The 19,008-nt window shown below is 36.7% G+C and overlaps 1 protein-coding gene across 1 annotated transcript in view; it reads right to left on the bottom strand.

Annotated features, from left to right (window-relative positions):
• The window catches only part of JAKMIP3 (Janus kinase and microtubule interacting protein 3), a 68,773-nt gene extending 50,673 nt beyond the window's left edge, over positions 1-18,100 (bottom strand). Inside the window, exons 1-2 of the mRNA XM_013948396.2 lie at positions 18,052-18,100; positions 4,309-4,550 (exon numbers count right to left, since the gene is read on the bottom strand). Coding sequence (XP_013803850.1) covers positions 4,309-4,443 — 135 coding nt within the window. The 5' untranslated portion in view covers positions 4,444-4,550; positions 18,052-18,100. The remainder of the gene's footprint in view (positions 1-4,308; positions 4,551-18,051) is intronic.
• Between the last annotated feature and the right edge of the window lie 908 nt (positions 18,101-19,008).

Here is a 19,008-nt window from a genome sequence, read left to right as displayed (position 1 = left end):
TTCACATGTAGCGATAAGTTCAATGACTTGCATAGCAAATATGTATCATATCAAAGTTCAAATGCATAGTGATATCAATAAAACATTAAAGATTCATTTCACATAAAGAATGCCATTCTCCTTATAGTTAAAAATTTGCTTTGCACTGAGCTTAAAAAGTGATAAAAAGATAAAATCTACCTTCTTTTTTCCTACCAACTTTTGCCTTGTATTTTACCCTCAAAACAAAGTTAGTAAAAACCAGACAGCTAATAAATGCCATGAAATTTTCTAAGCATGCAACTAATAACATGTAGTGTTTTGGTATACATATAAGCAGGTTTGTGCAGTATATCCTGGCTATTCAGTGACTAAACTGGGCATTCCAAACTATTTGGGTCTCCTTAACAGTGAGTGCTAAAACTCTAATATTCATTTACATATAATAAGTCACATTTGTGAGTACTGAAAACTGCAATGATAAGCAATGTACCTGACAGGAAAGAGAACTCTTAATTAAACAGAGGGTTAGGACAGGATCCAAACTCCACTGAAGTCTATCAAGAACATCTGAACAGGCTTTCGGTGAAAGGGTTTAATTCTTTATGATGACTTGTTAACATACTGCAAGTCTTTATGCACAACTACTACAAATACAGTTACTCGGTTCTGTTCCCATACAGGTCGATGAGATGTACTGTTTAAAAATTAGCTTTAAGAGACATCATAAAAAAATACAAGAGAGATCATTACTAGAGAAACCCATTGAAAGCTTGTTTTAAACAGTTTTCAGGAGGTCTCATAACACATTCCAGTCTTGCAAAGGAGCCATGCTGGAGCAAAGGTCCACTTTGGTCCACAGAGCTTGTTCAAGTGAATTGAAATTATTATACTGACAAATATTTGAATACTACTTTATGAATGATAGTCAAAGAGTCCAGCGTGTAAAGATGACCCTGGATATAGGATATATGCATCCACGCTCTCCTGTCACCTTTGAAAAATGGGTGTTAGGAGAAACAGAAAATGTTTGTGCTAAGGGGAAAGGGAAGAAAAAGAACTACCTACGTGCCTGTCTTCACTGAGTAGAGGGCAGGGAGTGCACCTTCTTTTGCTCTGTCTTTCCTGTCCTACAACGTTTGTTGAAACAGCCTGCGCACATCTCTAAATACTGAAATGAATAAATGGGTATTCTGCTGCATCATAATTAATTATGTAAGTGTTCATCAGGAAAGAAATGCTCAACTCAATTCTCTTTAGTAAAAATGCATTTTTCTTCCTCAGTTGACATAATAAGGTTTCCTTACTAATAATAAGCCTAAGCCTGTCTCACAAATAAGAACACTCCAAAGATTACAGACCCAAACAGTGCAAATGTAAAGAAAAAAACTTGTGACGTTACAGACAACTTAGAGAATTCTTCTAAGCAGTAAGTAATTTGTGAAAATAAGAAAAAGAACCCTGATAAATTTGTGGAAAGACCTTTCTTTTGCTACAGATAAACATAAATGGAAATTTCTGTACATTTAGAAAAAGAGAAACAAAAATGTATCACTGTCATTTTGCAAGTAACTGATAATAAGGATAATAGTCTAAGCACCACTGTTGAATTTAACACCTTATATTTTGTTTTAATAATTAAATATCAGTCCTTTGCAATCTCACAGACTCTTTAATATGCCAAATCTAGTGCCTTAAAAACATCAATTAATGCAATATAAATAAGTATTATAAATTCACACAATAAAAAACAAGTGAACTTTAATATCCAAACATTACATAAAGTATATGAGATAGCCACTGATATTTTGTTTTATGAAAAACATTATCCAGTGCTCTGACTGTTAGGGATATATCCTACAAATATGGTCACACTACATTTAATGATCTACATAGATCACTCCTATCAACCTCATCATCTCTTTTTTATTCCAAGCACGGTGTATGATCAACACAGATGCATCACGGCAGTTGAACACAAGGAAGGCTACTCGGACACTGGGTCGCACCCAGGAGAAAAAAAAACGTGGTCTCAGGGTGCCTGCCTTGAGTTCAAGACCAGCCAGCTCTCCCTGCTTGTCCTCTGCCTGGCAGAGCCATACCAGAAAGAAGACTAAGTCTTGAAAAAAGACGAATAAGCCAGGAAACTTGCAGAAAAGAATCTGAACCTGGATCGAACTAGAACAGTTTCTGTTTGGTTCTCAGGGTAACTGCTTAGAAACAGACTATTGTTTAAAATAACATGCATTTAAAAAAAATGCCAGCATCTTAAGCAGTAAGTCTAAGTCCTTACTTTATTGTTCAGCTGGATATCTGCAGGTATACCACACCCCAGAAAGAACACACGAGAGCCAGATACCGAAGTCGTTATTTTGGCACTCTCAGACACACAGACCCAAACTGTGCTGTGTGCACATGCATATGCGGGACCTACAAAGTTCCACCCAAACTTCTGCAAAGGCCAAAATAACTGCATTTTATCACATGCTTTTTCAGTAATGAATTATGCAGTAAGAATAACTAACAGTATCTGACCACAGAAGAAGCAAATGATATTTCAGTTTAAAACCATATCATGAAAACAAGAGAAGCCATGATGAGAACCATTGTATCAAAAAGGATGCAGGTGGGGAACAGAAAATCAGTACTCAATACTGTAAACTGTGCATCACAACATGTTTCTAAAACATAGTTCTATTTTTAAAAAACAATATCTACCCTTGGAAGCTTCTTTGAAAATGAGATTTACAGTCTACAATGCCAAATAATGACGCAAATTCATGATAAAATATAGAATATAATTCTGTCCCTGGCATGATAATGCATGTCTGTATTAGCACTCTTGAACAAAAAAACCCAAAGTTCATCAGTGTGAACTAATTTGGGGAATTAGGGAAAAGCAAGTAAGTTTGTCATGCTCTCACTGAGAAATGGGCTGAAGGCTACTACTACAAGCTCTTAAAACTTAAAATTCAGGCTCATACATAGGTTGTCTCTCTCACAAAGGCTCAGAGAGAAATGGTGGCTGCTTAAACTTTGGCAATCACAGCAGGAGACTGAAGCTAGGCCTACTGTCCATACATCTAAAAATTCTGTACAGACAGTTTGAAGGATTTTGAGAAAAAAAATAAAAATAAAATTAATGTAAACAGTAAAGAGAAAGAATGAGTAAAGAGAATTTCTGAATAACACAAAATTGTCTACAAGGAGAATGAAAAAAAATGTAAATATTTAGTGGAAAAAGTCCTAGTGAGAAAAATAAAAGATGTGGACAGCTTTCAGCCTACTGCTATGATTATGCCATCTGTTTTGGACAGATGTTTATTTTTACAGATCTTTTTCTGGCATTTAGGTATGTAATTTTTCAACTTAATTTCTTCCTGACTCATAAGAACAAGCATTCTGTATACAGCTGAGTCACTGCCTGCCAAAGAATTTGCAATTTTGACTATTTAGTTTTCCCATCACAAAGCTGTACCTCTGAAGTACCATCATTTTTAGAGATAAGGAATCTTTTGTCTTATATTCTTTTTTAAATACAAAGAAAACAAATTTAAAATAAGAAATAAAGGGGTTATCTTTTGTTTCATAAATAATGTGAGTTCCAGTTACTAAGGTATATGCACTCTGAAAATTTTATTTTCAAAGTCCTTTGCAAGTCAGCTATGTGTGGTGCAAAATGTATTTACCAGCTCTAATTAGTTTATCAGTGACTTTCCTAAAGATTCTAAGTTTTATACTTCTCAATACAAAACTATTTAAGGCTAAATTTCAGTAGCAAATTAGACTAAAGCTACTAGAACAGAAGCTGCCATTCCCACTTGCACGATACACACTTTCAAGCAGATTTATGGCACACTCTTCTTTCGTGGTAGAACTGTTTCTTCTAGTACTTGGTGTCTGCTGCTAAATCAGCTGCTTCTGCCACCACAGAGGTCAGCTGGGACAGCTATTAAATAATACAGTGAGAAGGAAAGCATTTAAAAGTAACTCTCAGAAATAACTTCTTAATGAAAGTATTACATACTACATTCTGTTGAGTTTAATGCTAAACTTGCAGCTATTTTAAACAGTGATCACAAATGTGCTTAGAGCAACACAATGGTAAGTCCTTTCTTAAAGTATGCTGTGCATACACCAGCAAAATTAACCACAGGATGTGGCTAGTTTGCCAACAGTTCTGACTGTCTACTTGAAAAAAGCTATACAGCAGATATCAAAAGTGGTTCCAACTCATCCATCACTTTGGAAAGGTGAATAGTGGTCAGAAATCAGAAACAACAGATTATCTTAATTTTAGTTAACGGGGGAAGAAAAAAGGATGCACACCTTACTCTTTTCTTGTTGGAGCTCTATTTGAATGTCTGTGAGTTTTGCCCTGAGCTCTTCATTGGCAGCTTGCAAGGCAGCTAAGGCATCGGGCTTTTCTCCCTTAGCTCGGATGCTGGCACCCTTCTTTGACATTGTGAGACAGCGCGACGGGGAAGGGGAAATCCCAAGCAGAGACCCCTCCGTTCCACCACTCGAGGCTTCTCGTCCTTGCTTCCGTCCCACTACATTTTCTTACTCGCCTAGAAGGAGGGAAATCACATAACTGCTGTGAAAGTGCCAGAGCTGAGCAGGTTCCACAGTTAGCCAACAAGCGTACAGCGAGATTTAAGCGTTTTCAACAGAATTTAAAGGTATTTCACTCAAAGGTAATTCTTGTGATCACACACGTGTATATAACCAGCAGTGCACCATTTTCCCATGGATTTCAATTTACACAGGTCAGACAGATTATAATAAACACTTCTGATAGTGTTTCACAGGACAGGCCACACAACACAGAAATAGATTGTGCCATAAAGCATCCCACCCATTACCACCTGGAGAGTACATTAAGGGTACAAAAGACAATTTAAAACATGAACTTTAGAGCCATTTTTTGCCTTGCATCACTGTCTATACATGGAGAGAAGGAACAGAAGGCAGCTGAATATCATCCATTTCAGGAAAGCAAGAGGCACTCATCAGCTCACACAAAAGTTAAAGTGGCTCTACCCTAACACAAAGTAAGGGCTGGACAGAGCTCAAGTGTAATAATATTTTTGTTTTCATCTCTCTAGAGCAAAAGATTTGAAGAACAAACTATAGATTTTTCTTTTCGGTCACTTCTTTTGCACGTGAATTCACTTAGTGCAGATGATATGGATGTTCTGGAGGGACATCCTGTGCTATCCCCCAGCACCATCATGGCTTGGAGACAGCAACAACCGAGAAAACTATTTTCAATACAGGCAGGATGTTCCTATGTTCTTTAAAAAATGTCTTAAGATAAACAAAGTTTGTTTTACTCAAAGTACTTTTCAGAAATTCACAGTAAAAATAATAAAATAGAGGTATGTGTGGTGCATCATCAACGCAGCAACTTAGATCTATATAGGTTTATCTAAGCCTGACAATAATGTAGTTGTTTTATTCACACTAAGAGGTTTTGGGTTAAACCAAAATAAACAGAACTGAGATAACCAAATTCATTCTATTAAACAGTGAAGAGCTGATTTGGCAAAAGTAGACCCAAACTGACAGAATTCATATATTAATATAGTGTGGGGCTCTAGTCTAACCCCTTAATCTGAATCCATTCATAAACTATGCAACATACATACTTCATAATGATAACTTTGGATTTGTCAGCAAAACGTCTCCTATAATATTAAGTACACTACTAAAAACGACATGTATTTATTAATTTTTAGTTCAATATTCTCCAACAGAGACTTAGCCCAAGAATACTTAACAACAACATTTTGGAATGGGTAAGCATAATTAAAGTCTGTAGAGATTGTGCCAAAGGTAAAATATTGTATTATCAATGAAAATCAAAGGTCCTTTATAATCAATACTATTAAGGACAGAATATTAGAGTTATTGATATCCTTGCAAAAAAATCTATTTAAAGTTAGAAAAATTGTCATCTGTAACTGGCCTAGGATTTTTTTTCTTCATATTCATCAATACTGTGATGCTTCCTTTAAGGTTAAATTTTCTACTTCCCTCCGCCCCATCTCAATTTTCCCCTATAAATATCTTTTAAAAGCCCTCACTGTTCATAGCAAAAACATCATGCCCCTGATGAAGCCTCAGATAGCCTCTGAAATCCATCCAGAGCACTCTTATGAAGATGCACCTTAATATTAAACACGCACAGAAAGCGTACCTAAACGCCTGACTCCTTTCATTGCTCCCCCCCCACACACACACTGCTCTTTCTTCTTCATACTTCTGATCTTCCCTCACTCAACCGGAGAAAGATTGTCAAGTATATTGTCTCTATGGCCTGCACTTTTTTCTGTTTTTAATGAAAGAGCCTATCTGGCTCTGAACTCTTCGTTTTAAGTTACACTAAACATGCATTGACTTAGTTACGTCATTGTGTAATTTCCTGTGAAACGAGGGGAAAGTTAATGTAATGCCACAGGATGCAGCCAAGGTCTGGGCCCTCTTGTTCTGGCCGCTACACAGACTAAATACTGAATTGTCCCTGGTCCCACTGACTGCAGTTGAACTCTGCCACATAACACCTACTGCTGGATCAGGGCCATAGAGCAAGACACAGATTCACTCCCAAGAATTTACAATCTGAAAGAGACAAAGACAGATAAAGATGGGGAGGAATATGATATTTTCTATATGTTTATGTCATTTTTATGCTGCATGCATCCTATGGTTCAGAAAATTCTATCAGAGTTCTATGTAAAGCAAAATAATTGGCATATCAATCAAATTAAGTGTAATCCACGTGGTCTGCTTTGTCTGCACAGAGATGAACTTCACTGAAGTTATCAAAGTTTGTCTGTATTTGATCTGAGTCATTTCTCATAGGTGTAGATGCAGAAAGACAGTCTATTAAAATTATGTACTTGATCACTGGAAATTAAATTGTGCTGAACAAGTCAGTAGGAAGTTGTTCAGCTTGATCTCTATTCTTCCTACGAACAGTACTTAATATTTATCAACAGCATGAACAGATTTAATTCAACAGAAGCCTAAGGTTAACAGGAAATTCTATGCAAAACACTGTGTCATGGACGACCTGCGTTTATTACCAGGTCAGCAGAACATTGATATGGGATGGTCCATCCTAAAAATATGAACGTTCCCTCACTGTTTCTTTCACACTTCATATACTTTCTTAAGGATCTTTTCTTATAATGCAATTACTTTGTTAAACACTATGAAAAGAGAATCCACGCACTACTGCACAGACTGAAAAATCCCAATTATCTTAAACGCTGCCAGTGTTCGCTTATATCCCATTTTCACTGATGCTTAAATACGAGGCTCGTGTCTGTATATTTCTGAATCTTTGTGATACCCAATGCTTCTGGACTCATTCTTTTGTCCCTGAAGGAACTACTAGCATTTTCCTTAATAATTAGCCCATCCAATTTTCTGCAGCAGTAGGATTAAAGTAAAATCACAGAAAGCTATTTTGAATTTGATTGGGTGAGAAAATCCCAGACCTAAAAAGCAGATGTTGTGCTAGAGTTTATTCTTCTGCAGATTTAAACCAGCATATAGGCTGAGCCAGTGACATTCTCTTTAAATATACAGTCGTTTTCAATGATGATTTCCATTCTTCTCCCATGGAACTCCTTTCTTACAAAATCATGTATATATGCATGCAAAATCATATATATACACACACATAAAATCCACAAAATAGGAAAGGTGGTTAATTTAATTCTTCAAATGAAGCATGATATAAAAGTCTACCTATTAGCATGCAGATAAGTATGTAGTTCTTATGTAAACACCACATATTAAATTTGGAATGACAAAAGTGGGTGACAAAGGAAAGGGGATAGAACTAACTTTCAAATTCTATAGATTCACATCAATGAACAGACAAGGGAATTGACATCAGAAAAGGCTTTCCAACATAGAATAGCATGCTAAAGCTGTAATGAGATTTTCCCAAAGAAGAATCAGCTTCTTTGCCAGTACTTAAAGTAATAAGCCTGATTAAAAAAGAACTATACAGAAATTAGCTGAGGACTCTTTTTAATTAAGCCTTTTAGAATGAAAAAGGACATAATGATAAAATTTGAATGTAGCCACTAATAACACCCCAGGATTAAGAGATCCTAATAATAGGCATTTGATTAGTCTTTGCAATGATCTGACAGCCCAAATGTACTAATATCAACCAGATCAACCAGAACAATAGAAAAACTGTTCTGCACACCACCCTCTCAAGCTCAAGATCTCAGGGAGACCAAGAAGGTTTCTCAGAGGAAGACCTTCAAGCAGAAAAGTACGTTTCCCCTTTCTCAATGTAAGAAGGGGTCTATGAGCTGTAGATTTGCTCATATAAATGATGGAGTCTGCTGGAGAGGAGGTTATGGCAGTGTTTCAGTGTGCCTTTAGAAATCAGCAGGGAAGTAGGTGCACCGGTCAAGAAGTGGCAGTACCTCTCAGTGATGCTATGGCTACCTCTATTCCTAAGTATGTCAGATCTCAGAGCCACCTCAGCAGGGATATCTATGCCTATGGAAAAGGCACATGCTCAAGAATGACAGAGAAAGAAATACTTTCTGCATTCAGTGGGTGTGCTCTCCTGACACACAGGAGGCTTCACACTTTCCCTCCCTGTAAGAGAGGGACCAAAAGGTGTCCATCTTTGCCAAAGAAGTGGGTATGGGGAAATCAAACTTGGTGTGAGGACTGGGAGTTTCAGTATTACTAAATTCTCACTTCAATGGTTTAACTCTAATTTTACTTTATTTTACACGAATTAATAAATATGTGAGTAATAGAAAGATCTTTAGTTAGTCTAAATTAATAAAACTCCATTGACTTCAAAGATGTTATGGAAACTTACACTAATGCATAGAGCGTCTTGAACTTCTAAGCATGAAAAGATTAAAATGCATCATGAACAACATATATTATTATAGACCAGGTTTATTTATCTCTGGTAAACCGAGAAATATAACCAGAGCTGCTATTTACCTGCTAGGATGTTGATTTTGAAGACAAAGCATCAAACCCAGCTGTTACTAGTATTTAGAACAGAGGGTTCATATCAGACAGAAGAAAACCATCAATAAACACTTCATATATAACATTCACTTATCTGTTTTCCCACACTGAAGAAAGCTACAGGAAGAATAAACTAAAGAAAAACAGGTAGCTAACAGATACTCATTTACTTGAAACCAAGTCCCAGCTTTATGATCTAACATGCAACCTGGAATTTACTTTCCTAGAGGAGACCATTTTTGGTGACATAATTCCTCTGCTGCTTTGCATTTTTTATATCCCTCTTCATAGAGCAGTTTGCCTCTCTCCTTTTGCCCAGCCAAGTACTCTGTCCAGCTCTTTTCAGTCAGTATTAGTTTCTTATTTGGAGTAAGAAACAGCTACCCTCCCGCAGGTGCAGCAAGCAGCAGGACCGGAGTCCTCCACCCTGCCAGCAGCTACAGTCAGTCATGGAGCACAGGGCGCAGGTGAGTAACTGAAACCTTTCTTCCCCGGCATTCCTGCACGACCGAGAAAGCTGTGGCTTCCTAATCCTTAAATGGCACATCTTTTTCATAACTGTGACAAACAGAGAATAAAAAGAAAAATACTGCCAATTATGGGCACAAAACAGAGAGAAGAACTGAATCCCAGCTCTATTCTCCCCTCTGCATAAGAACCTGTGGCTGCAGATCTGAATTACAAAGCGGGCGAACGTGGGTTGTGGTAGATTACATGAGAAGGTAACTGCAGAGTTCAGGGCTCCTCACCAAAATACCTCAAACAACTAGATCATTCTGGATGGTATAATGGATCGAAGGGGAAACCCCCAAAGCAGTGGTTTTATTTTCAAAAATTGCTGACATGCAGAGAACCACTCTAGTATTCGTTGTCCTATAGATCATAAAGGGATTTAGAGTCATTGGTCCATTTGGTGGATGTTAGGTTGTTATTCCTAGGGACAATAATGGGAAATCCTCCTGGACAGAGTAAGGCAGCTTTCTAGTGACAGTCATAAGCTTCTCTGTATGTAATTGGACAAGCATCATTGTTGGAAGCTATGAAAGGAGGTTTTTGTACAATATTAAAAATGTCATGGTCTTGTAATATACAGAGACAACAGTGTCTGTTGATGTGTGCCTGTGCACGCAAATGATTAAAGCCATCTGGGGGCTGATGGACAAATGCCAGGCTTAAAACAATATTGCTCCCAAGTAGTAGATAGCAGGGACTATGATTATCAAGATCCAGAAGCACCCTGCTCAGCTCCAGGGAATGAGATTCTGATATGCCTGTTACTGGGTTTGCAGAGACAATCATGTCTGCCAGCCTTTAATTTATTAAAGCTATCAGTATCAGTTTGGGCAAGGCCTACATAATTCTTCTGATAGTGTAATTTTAGCAGATATCAGTAATGGTGCTCTAAAAGTTGATCATCCAAAAGATCTTTATGGGATTATTCTCTGTAAAAAATAAAATCTGAGCCATTCTTTTCCCCCTTCCTAACCTTGAGGCTTGCTTCACTTCACTTTTCACTTCACTTCACTCATACCTGCTTCTACACCAGTCCCATCCCCTCACGCCCTTCTTCTCTGTTCTTATTTTTCTTTTGCTGCATTTCTTGCCACCCCCACTGGCTCTCTCACTGTGCAAATGGTGGTTTACTCGGACTGGAATGTCTTCCTTTTCCTGGATTATTCCACATGTCCACAGTACAGTGTTCTCTGAGTCCCTTACTCATATATATATACACAGGAATATTTATGTCAATTTTCAGGTCTCTTTTTATCCCTAATTAAAAATACAAAGATATCAGAATGCAACTGAAAACCTGCACCTAAATGATCAAACTGCCATTTCAGAAAGAATTAGTGACACTGGCTCTTGCTTGAATACGTGTTTCAGTAGTTTCATAATTAAGAATCTCCAGTCCAACGCCACTAGCATTTAATAAAAGTACTTGCATTTATTTTATATACATCACCTATTAGAAGACCTTACACCTCCACAAGTGTGGATTATACAAAGAGTTAGTGAAACCTTGTTGATGTTAAAATACTGTTGCTCAATTTTGTTTCTAGGCATTGATTCAGATACAATATTGATCCCTACCACTGATATTATTTGGGAAAATCATATTTTCAGGGGAAAGCAGAGCATCAGTGGCAAGCATGGAAGAAGTAATTTTTGCATCTTTTCATAGATTTAAGGCCAAAAGGCAATGCTTAACCATTTAGTCTGACCCCCTGTGTAATACAGGTCTTTACATTACAGTGTTTCCAGTGAAAAGTTTCTGACAAAGACAAATGTGCAGCAAACATCAAATGGCTTAAAAAGACCTCCATCTCCTACTGTTTTCTCCCTGTGAATATATACCATAATTAAGTCACCACCTGAGCAAAACTGAGCTCTTCTGTGATTACCCAAGAATAATTTTCCCCACCTCTTGAACCACAGTCATCACCTTTCTTTTCTGAATAAATGTCACAAGCGTACAGGAGAATCCAAAATGAAAAATTGAGGCAACTCAAGTCTTGAATGTTCTCAGTGAAGTTACATTTCTGGAGAATACCCATTGAACATTATTACAAGATTAAAGCTAGAAAGACCTGTCTGCTCTGAAAGAAAAGAAAATACCTTAGTAGTTAATCTCTCAGTATTTTAAAAATTTTACTTCTTACAGAAGGCCTTGTAAAAATCATTCTTATTTTATCACGTTGGATTCAGATCTATAGGGAATGATGAGAAAGAAAACAGTTTACATTTGGAGTTATAAATGGAAGAAAAGAAACAGGTTAGCTAGTAGAAATTTTTAGAAGTTACTTTTCCATTTAATAAGCAAAGAAACAGCGACTAATCTAAAAGGAGATGAGTGTGTAAATGTGATTCAACAGGGGCTGCTCAGGAGGTTTGTCCTATAGGGGGTGACAGGGAAACAGAGAATAGGTTTTATGTGCGTGCCTGAGCTGCTTATAGCCAACAGGAAAGAATTTCAGCGTTCTGGAAACGCACTAAAGAGTAGCCTAGGTGCTGCCAGCAAAAAAGATTTACAGCCAACACTTTAGTTTGCTTAACCAGCTAGCAACCTAAACACGTAAACCGAGAGATACTGCTGCAGCTGCCATTTCAGTTCCACAGAATAGCCGTGGAGGATTAATTCAGATTGCCCCCCAGGTTTCTGTCAGAGCAACGTCAGACAGGGCCTGGATGAAACTGTGCCTCCAGCAGAGCCTGGGCAACCTTGTAGGTGCAGCTAACAAAGAAAGAATATGGAAATACACATATCTAAAGTAGACTGAGTCAGATTCTAAACTATAATACGGTTATGCTGTACACTCTCAGCAGCAAAGAAAAAGTCTGCATAATGCTCTGGTTTTTATCCTTTAGCTTTAGGGACTCCCCCAAATCCCCTCCAAAAGTTTCCGAGCCAACATCATTGTGACAGTACAGAACTCAGCAAAGAGATAGTTTGTCATGCTGGAGTAGGAATATAAAACAGCCATTCCCGATTTGTTCAACTGCTCTGCTTTAATAGCTAATATGTGGTAAGCCCAAAAGGCTAATGCTTAGATGCCAAAACTGAAAACAGAGTCTTAAAAGAGCTAACAACACAGCTTGGTGAGACACTATATTCATAATGCATGGCAGTAATGGGCACAAAAGCCATTTCAAATAAAAACACTTATCTAGCCATTGTAATTTTTACCCTTTTTTGCAATGTGTTATGTAGGAAGGGCATCCGCAAGCTCCTTAGATCATCCTAGTAGAATAGTAAAGACTTCATATTTTTGAGACTGGGAGAATATATTATGCATATGATTCCTGGCATGTTTGATATTGAAAATAGCATTAATAATGCATCATCAGCTGTCTTTAGCAGGACTCATCATTCTTTTTGCCTCCTGACTTGCAATTCAAAAACCAAGCCTAATTGGAAAATGTGTTTTCTAGATGGCAGTTTCTGAAATCAATGGTTCACTGCACTTAAATAAATAAATCCCTGCCTAGAATACCAATACTTTAAGCTAAACAGATATCTTAAGCAAAACACTATTCTTACAAATATTAACAATTTCTAAGGTATGATAAAGCTTTGTGAAAATGTTTCTCTTTTTATTCTTGACAAACTATTAATTAATAACCTTAGGCAAATCTTTTTGTTGTTGTTGTCTGCTGTGCCTCAAAGCTTTTTAATAAAAATAAAATACAATACTGTCTATGGCTGAGTCCTCATACATCTTCTTGACATATGCTCTTCTTGAGTAATCTCAGATTTTCATTAAAGATTTCAATAGTCTATAGATCTGAATGCAAAGAAATGAGTTTTCTTCAGAAAGGGTGTTTCAGGCTAAGAGCTCTGTTAGTGTAATCATGTCACATGCTATTTTTGTGTGTGGTATTTTTTTCTCCGAGAGAAAATACTTTACTGTGCAACTCGCTCATGATTATAATTGGAAATTTGTTTGTCTCCAACTCAACTGAAAACTATACAAATTGGGTTAATGAATTTTGATATAAAAAAGCTGTCATGGCTAAAGTTGTGAGATATTCTTCAGGACGTGAACTCTGGCATAAAACAAAAAAGGATTCAAGCCTCACTAAACCATATACAGACAAACCCAAACTGCTTACAGTACAAGGCAGTAGTGATATCTAGGATGAAAACAGACTCCATATGAGTTTGTGTTAAGTCCCAGGATGGTATTAATATCCCTCTAACCTTAGCTGAGATCATCTATATCATCAGAAAGATGTCACAGTCCTAGCTGAGGAAAGCATCTCAGTGAGGGTTATCATGGGGTTAAGATTGCTCCAGTTTTACTAGACTTGGAGAAGGGAAGAATTAAGAAGGAAGGGATTATGTTTTGATGTGAGATTCACAAACCTTTATCCTGACATTTGACTGGACTTTGTTGAGTTTCATCAGGATCAAATTAAATCAGTAAAGGCAGTGAACAATTGTCCATTTTTAAAAAGGAAGTGGTACCTATCCTCATTTCTTTGAATCCCCAATTTTAATGGAATTGACCCACACTGACAAGAAGCTTTAGAGCATTTTCTATTGCTCACAAAACCCTGATTATCCTGTGCAATCTTATTTTGCTGTACACATGGAAATCTTTAGTTCATGATCATGCACCATTTTTAAAAATACCTCTATGTCATTCAGTTCAAAGAATGGACCTAGTTCTCTTAATCCATAAATTGTTTGTATTCTACAATTTGCTCACCTGTAAGTGGACAGTCTATGGTTTTCCCCGATTTCTCTAGCACACCGAGCACAATATCAGTATAATCAGAGAATTTAGTTGCTAAAACTACATTTTTCAACTTGGCCAAGTTTGAGTAGATTTTCGTGTGTCAGACTGACCCAAAGGAAGTTTTGTCACTTATCTGATTAAAAGTTGCAACACTAATAATGACTATCTGGGGTCCAATAAAACGTTCAATTGGACCTCAGATGGAGTATTTATTTTCAGGCAGTCACAAAAAGCCAGAAAACAAACTGAACTTATCTGCCAACAGGGGATTGCTAGAGCGCTCACCCAGAATGCAGGAGAAGCATGCTCAGTTTTTCTGTCCATCTGAGGGAGCATGCCACTTCCCAGGAGTGCACTTGCTGCTGTGTTAATGGGTATCACAAGTGGAAGTTCTGCTTGGAAGTAATACTTTGTAGGATATACATACATATTCACTGACCCAATAAACAAAAGCACAAGCTTTGTAATCCTTGTATGGATTCTCTTGACGAAATGATTGATTTGTTCCTTGTTTTAAATCTACTTTGCCTTCCTGATTCAGAGTACTCCATATGCTAGCTGTATGTTGATGTTAATACTCCTCCACTCCAAAAGTTTTGTAATGGAGGCTCTCATTTCTTGGACTGTACAAATTCCAAATGTTTCAGAAATGTTAACGTGAATTTTTCCTAATTTTCATGAACACTTAAATTTTAGCTCCAACCTATTTGATAAACTCAACACAAATGGTTTTCCACCCAGAAACCACATTTTTTGCTGTACAAATATTTGTCACAAGTAGCATATTATTTCCTGAGCTGCAACAAGAGAAGAAAACCTGATGGAAATTATATAGAAATAACCATTAAGCAGGTAGCCAGTCTTGAAAGTTCTGAGATCAAGAAATAATTGCAGGTACACATATCGTCATGTACGTTATATTGTGCATTTGCTAGATGTATTGCATGAGGGTATCTGGTTTTATGTTGTTTATATAACTATTAAAGAGAAAATGCAGGTAAGTCAACTCAAACTTCCAAAGGAACATATCTGTTTTTACCATACTTTTGCTGAGAAAGTTTCAGGTTCTGAACAAAACTTCCCATGAGAACTAGTAGAAGACATCAGAGAGTAAGTAATACTCAGTCACATAAGGCAATCATTCAGGATGTGAGACACTTGCATTCAAGTCCCTCTCCTTAAACAAGTGCCCTACTTACTGGGAAATATAATGTCTTGTCTTGCAGACTTCCACTCTGTATAAAGAATTAAATATTAACTATGAAAGTAAAGTGCTATCACACACTATGATATGCTGCCAAATGCCTTCATAGACTAGAAGACAGGAGATCCACTTGAATGTAAAAGAGAAGTTCAAGGTACTAAATTCTAAATTAAGGTCCTAAATTTGTCACTTTGTATCAATAACCATTCTCCTGAGAAGTTCCATCCAGAACAGCCTATTTTCAGATAGTTAGGACCATGACTTATGACATGGAAGAGTTCAGTCATATTCCTACTTCTTATATATATCCGGAGATTTGAACATGAATTTCCTATATCCCATAGGAAATACAATCACTTATCAACAATTGGCTATTGTAGAGTTAGTCTCAGTTTCCACAAGGGAAAAAACAATCAATTTTTCTGAGTGCAAAACAAATTCTGAAACTTATTTTATGAAATGGTATTCTGATTTTCTGGCAGCCCTTACAAAAACATACAGTAATCAGTTTTGGCAGATGGAAGCCTAGCCAAAGTTTTGCTTAGGATTAGATCAATTCCAACAGCAGCTTTAACAGACACATGTCAAATCCTGACTGACCTGAATTTTTCCTCAAAGATAAATCCCTCAGCTGTAGTTAGTTTTAACTCATTGATAGCTGGACCATGTTTACAAAATTAAAAGCATAATTCTGAGAGCTACATATATGTAGCTTATATGCATTTATATGTGCAGAGTTACTGTATGTATGTGTAGATAGCTGTTTGCATACAAACACACATATAAAACCCATCCATTGATTTTTCATCCTGAATTTTTACACAAAAGCATGTTTTTTAACTGTAAAATAGCTTGGTCTCAAATGTGTGAATGTACTACACAGTTAATACCAGTGATTATAGAAGAGATTAATAGAATTTAAGTACTGAAAGACATAATTACTACTAAATCTCAACATGTAGAACATGATTTTTTAAAATCATATGCCACCTGTTTCACTTATACACTTCTTATGTGTAAATTGCTAAAAGAAGTCAAGATATTAGGTAAATTAGAAACCATGGCTATTACATAGAAAGCTAATTTTTCTTTTTTATTAGACACTCTACAGTACTCAAGGAACAAAAATACATTGGAGTGATGACAATAATATTACAACAGTACACCCATCCAAGTTCTGATTTAAACTGGAGTAACTCAGAGTAATTCTACTGATTTATGTACAATTATTAGAGACGAATGCATTTCAGACTTAATTCATTCAGCTTAATTTTGTGTCATTCCATTATCTTGAACACAAACAAACTGTTCTAGTAATGCTATCCATTTTCCTATGGAATTCCTGCCTGTATAATTAACCACAATCAACAGTAACACAGATGGCATCATATGATCCAAAACCCCTTTATGAAAACATTTAAAGCATGTTATTAACATCCCTAAATAACTAACTATTTAATGCTCCAACCCTCTTCTATGTGAATACACAACACAGCTGGATTTGAGAGGGCGAAAGGCAGCATTTAACTAGAAACACTGTTATAAAAGAATTTCAGTTCTTGGATTTATTCAATTTATAAATGAGCTTGTAAATAACAGACTCTACTGTAGCAACAAAAACATTGGGTTTTATTTTCATAAATAAGACTTACTTCCAGAATGACTCATCCTCAGTAAACTGGATTTGAGGAACTAGACAGCATGGAAGGACATTAATCCAAGGTAGAATCTTTTTTTTCAGACTGACCATAGTTTTCCAAGTGAAAAAAGGATATTTTTATTTGGAAGATTTTGTTTCATTTCTTAGTAGATGTGTGTGCAGTTTCAAACCAATGTTATAAATTCACATTTAATAGCAATAGACAATAATTTGAATAGAAAGTCAATTAATTTCCCAAATGAAAAGCAGGTCTAAGTTACTAGATGCCCATCAACCTCTAATGAGATGTTGCTTCGTCATCCAGAAAAAGTCTATTCTTTGAGGAATAGCTTATTAGACTTGTTTTTTCAGTACTAAGCATCCTAGTTTAAATAACGTTTTCTTGACAGTTGCTAAGACTCCACTCCTCAATTTCAGACTATCACTGCATGCTTATTTAATAGTGAGTATGTCCCTCTTGGCCTTTGCCATCACCACCAGTGGCTGCTCTTAGTCCTCCTTTAAGGCATTCTTCTCTCTAATCTGCGTACCAAATCACACACAGGCCTTTTGAATCCGCTGCAGGGACTGAATTTGTTGCTTGCTACCACCTGTCAGCTGGAAATTTGGGCTCAGCTGATAAAATGGATGATGCAAGCAGCCCTCAGGCACTTTAGTGCAATGTCGGCTGTGATGTTGTACTGAAGCAGACAAGGGGAGTCCACACATCATCATCCATTTGTGAAGGGATGTTAAAAAGCAGCTTGGGAGTGGCAACATTTAAACCATTAAACATTTAAATAAAATTTCACATATTTGGAAAGTAAATGTGTACCTGCACTTCAGGACCTGACCCATAAGCTGAATAAAAAAAGAAAGCAAGAATATGATCAAACTAGCAGAATACCTGGAGATTTATTCTGATGATGCTTTAAACAGGGAATGGCCAGAGTACATACCAAAGATGACAGTGCTTGGGATTAACACCATTCCTCTCAAAATACGAACATTTGCTTGACAGGAGGAATCCTGGTGAGGGCAGGAGGTCCAAAATCTCAGAGAATCAAGTGTGAGCCTTTTGACATGATCTGTGAATGGAAGATGTTCCCTATGAAAGACAAAGAGCTTTGGTGAATTCTAGGAAATGAGAGATCTTTTGCATTACAATAATTGAAGAGACAACATACTTCTCTTTACACTGGGCAAACTTCTGGCAAGAATAATGCTAGAGAAGATGGAAACCAAGAATGATATCCGATTTAAAGATGAAAAATAAGTTCAGAAAAAAGAATTTGTTGAAGTGTCACATTACCATCACTTAAGAACTGGTGCTCAGTATTTGCTGCTTAATATTTGAAGTGGATAGCACTGAAAGAATATTCAACATGAGAATTGGAAGCAGGGTGGTAAAACCATGATGAATATAAAAACAGAATCATCTGTACACACTGCTATACAACTAGCTGGAACTATTATGAAACTTTAAGTACACAGGTTTCTATCAAATGATAACATCATAGCAGGTGGAAGGGAATCATTTCCAGAATTAGTTTTCATTTATGTGGTCTGTGGGTAATTAAATCAGTCTTATATTCCTTCCTGAAGGAAGTGCTATGTCACAGAGCTCTGCAAAATTCACTGAGATCAGTTCTTATTAATTACTGGTTTTGATCCATGTATTCATACAATCTCTCAAAATAAACTGGGAGACAAGCCAACAGTGTAAAAGATTTTGCCTTCTCAAAGGAAAGAGCCGGAGAGAGACACCACAAAAAGGTCCCACAACTACACACAGATAAAACAGACAAAGCCAGAATGTTACTACTGTCAGCTTTAACTAAAAAAAAGCCAGAGTTTTCACAAATCAGAATAGCAATTTTAAGCTTGAGTAGCACTAACTTCAGCAACAGCAAGTC

The sequence above is a fragment of the Apteryx mantelli genome, chromosome 7 (assembly GCF_036417845.1).
Source record: "Apteryx mantelli isolate bAptMan1 chromosome 7, bAptMan1.hap1, whole genome shotgun sequence".
Classification (NCBI taxonomy): Eukaryota; Metazoa; Chordata; class Aves; order Apterygiformes; family Apterygidae; genus Apteryx; species Apteryx mantelli.
Note: the sequence above shows the minus strand (reverse complement) of the source record. Positions and strands in the feature narration are given on the sequence as shown.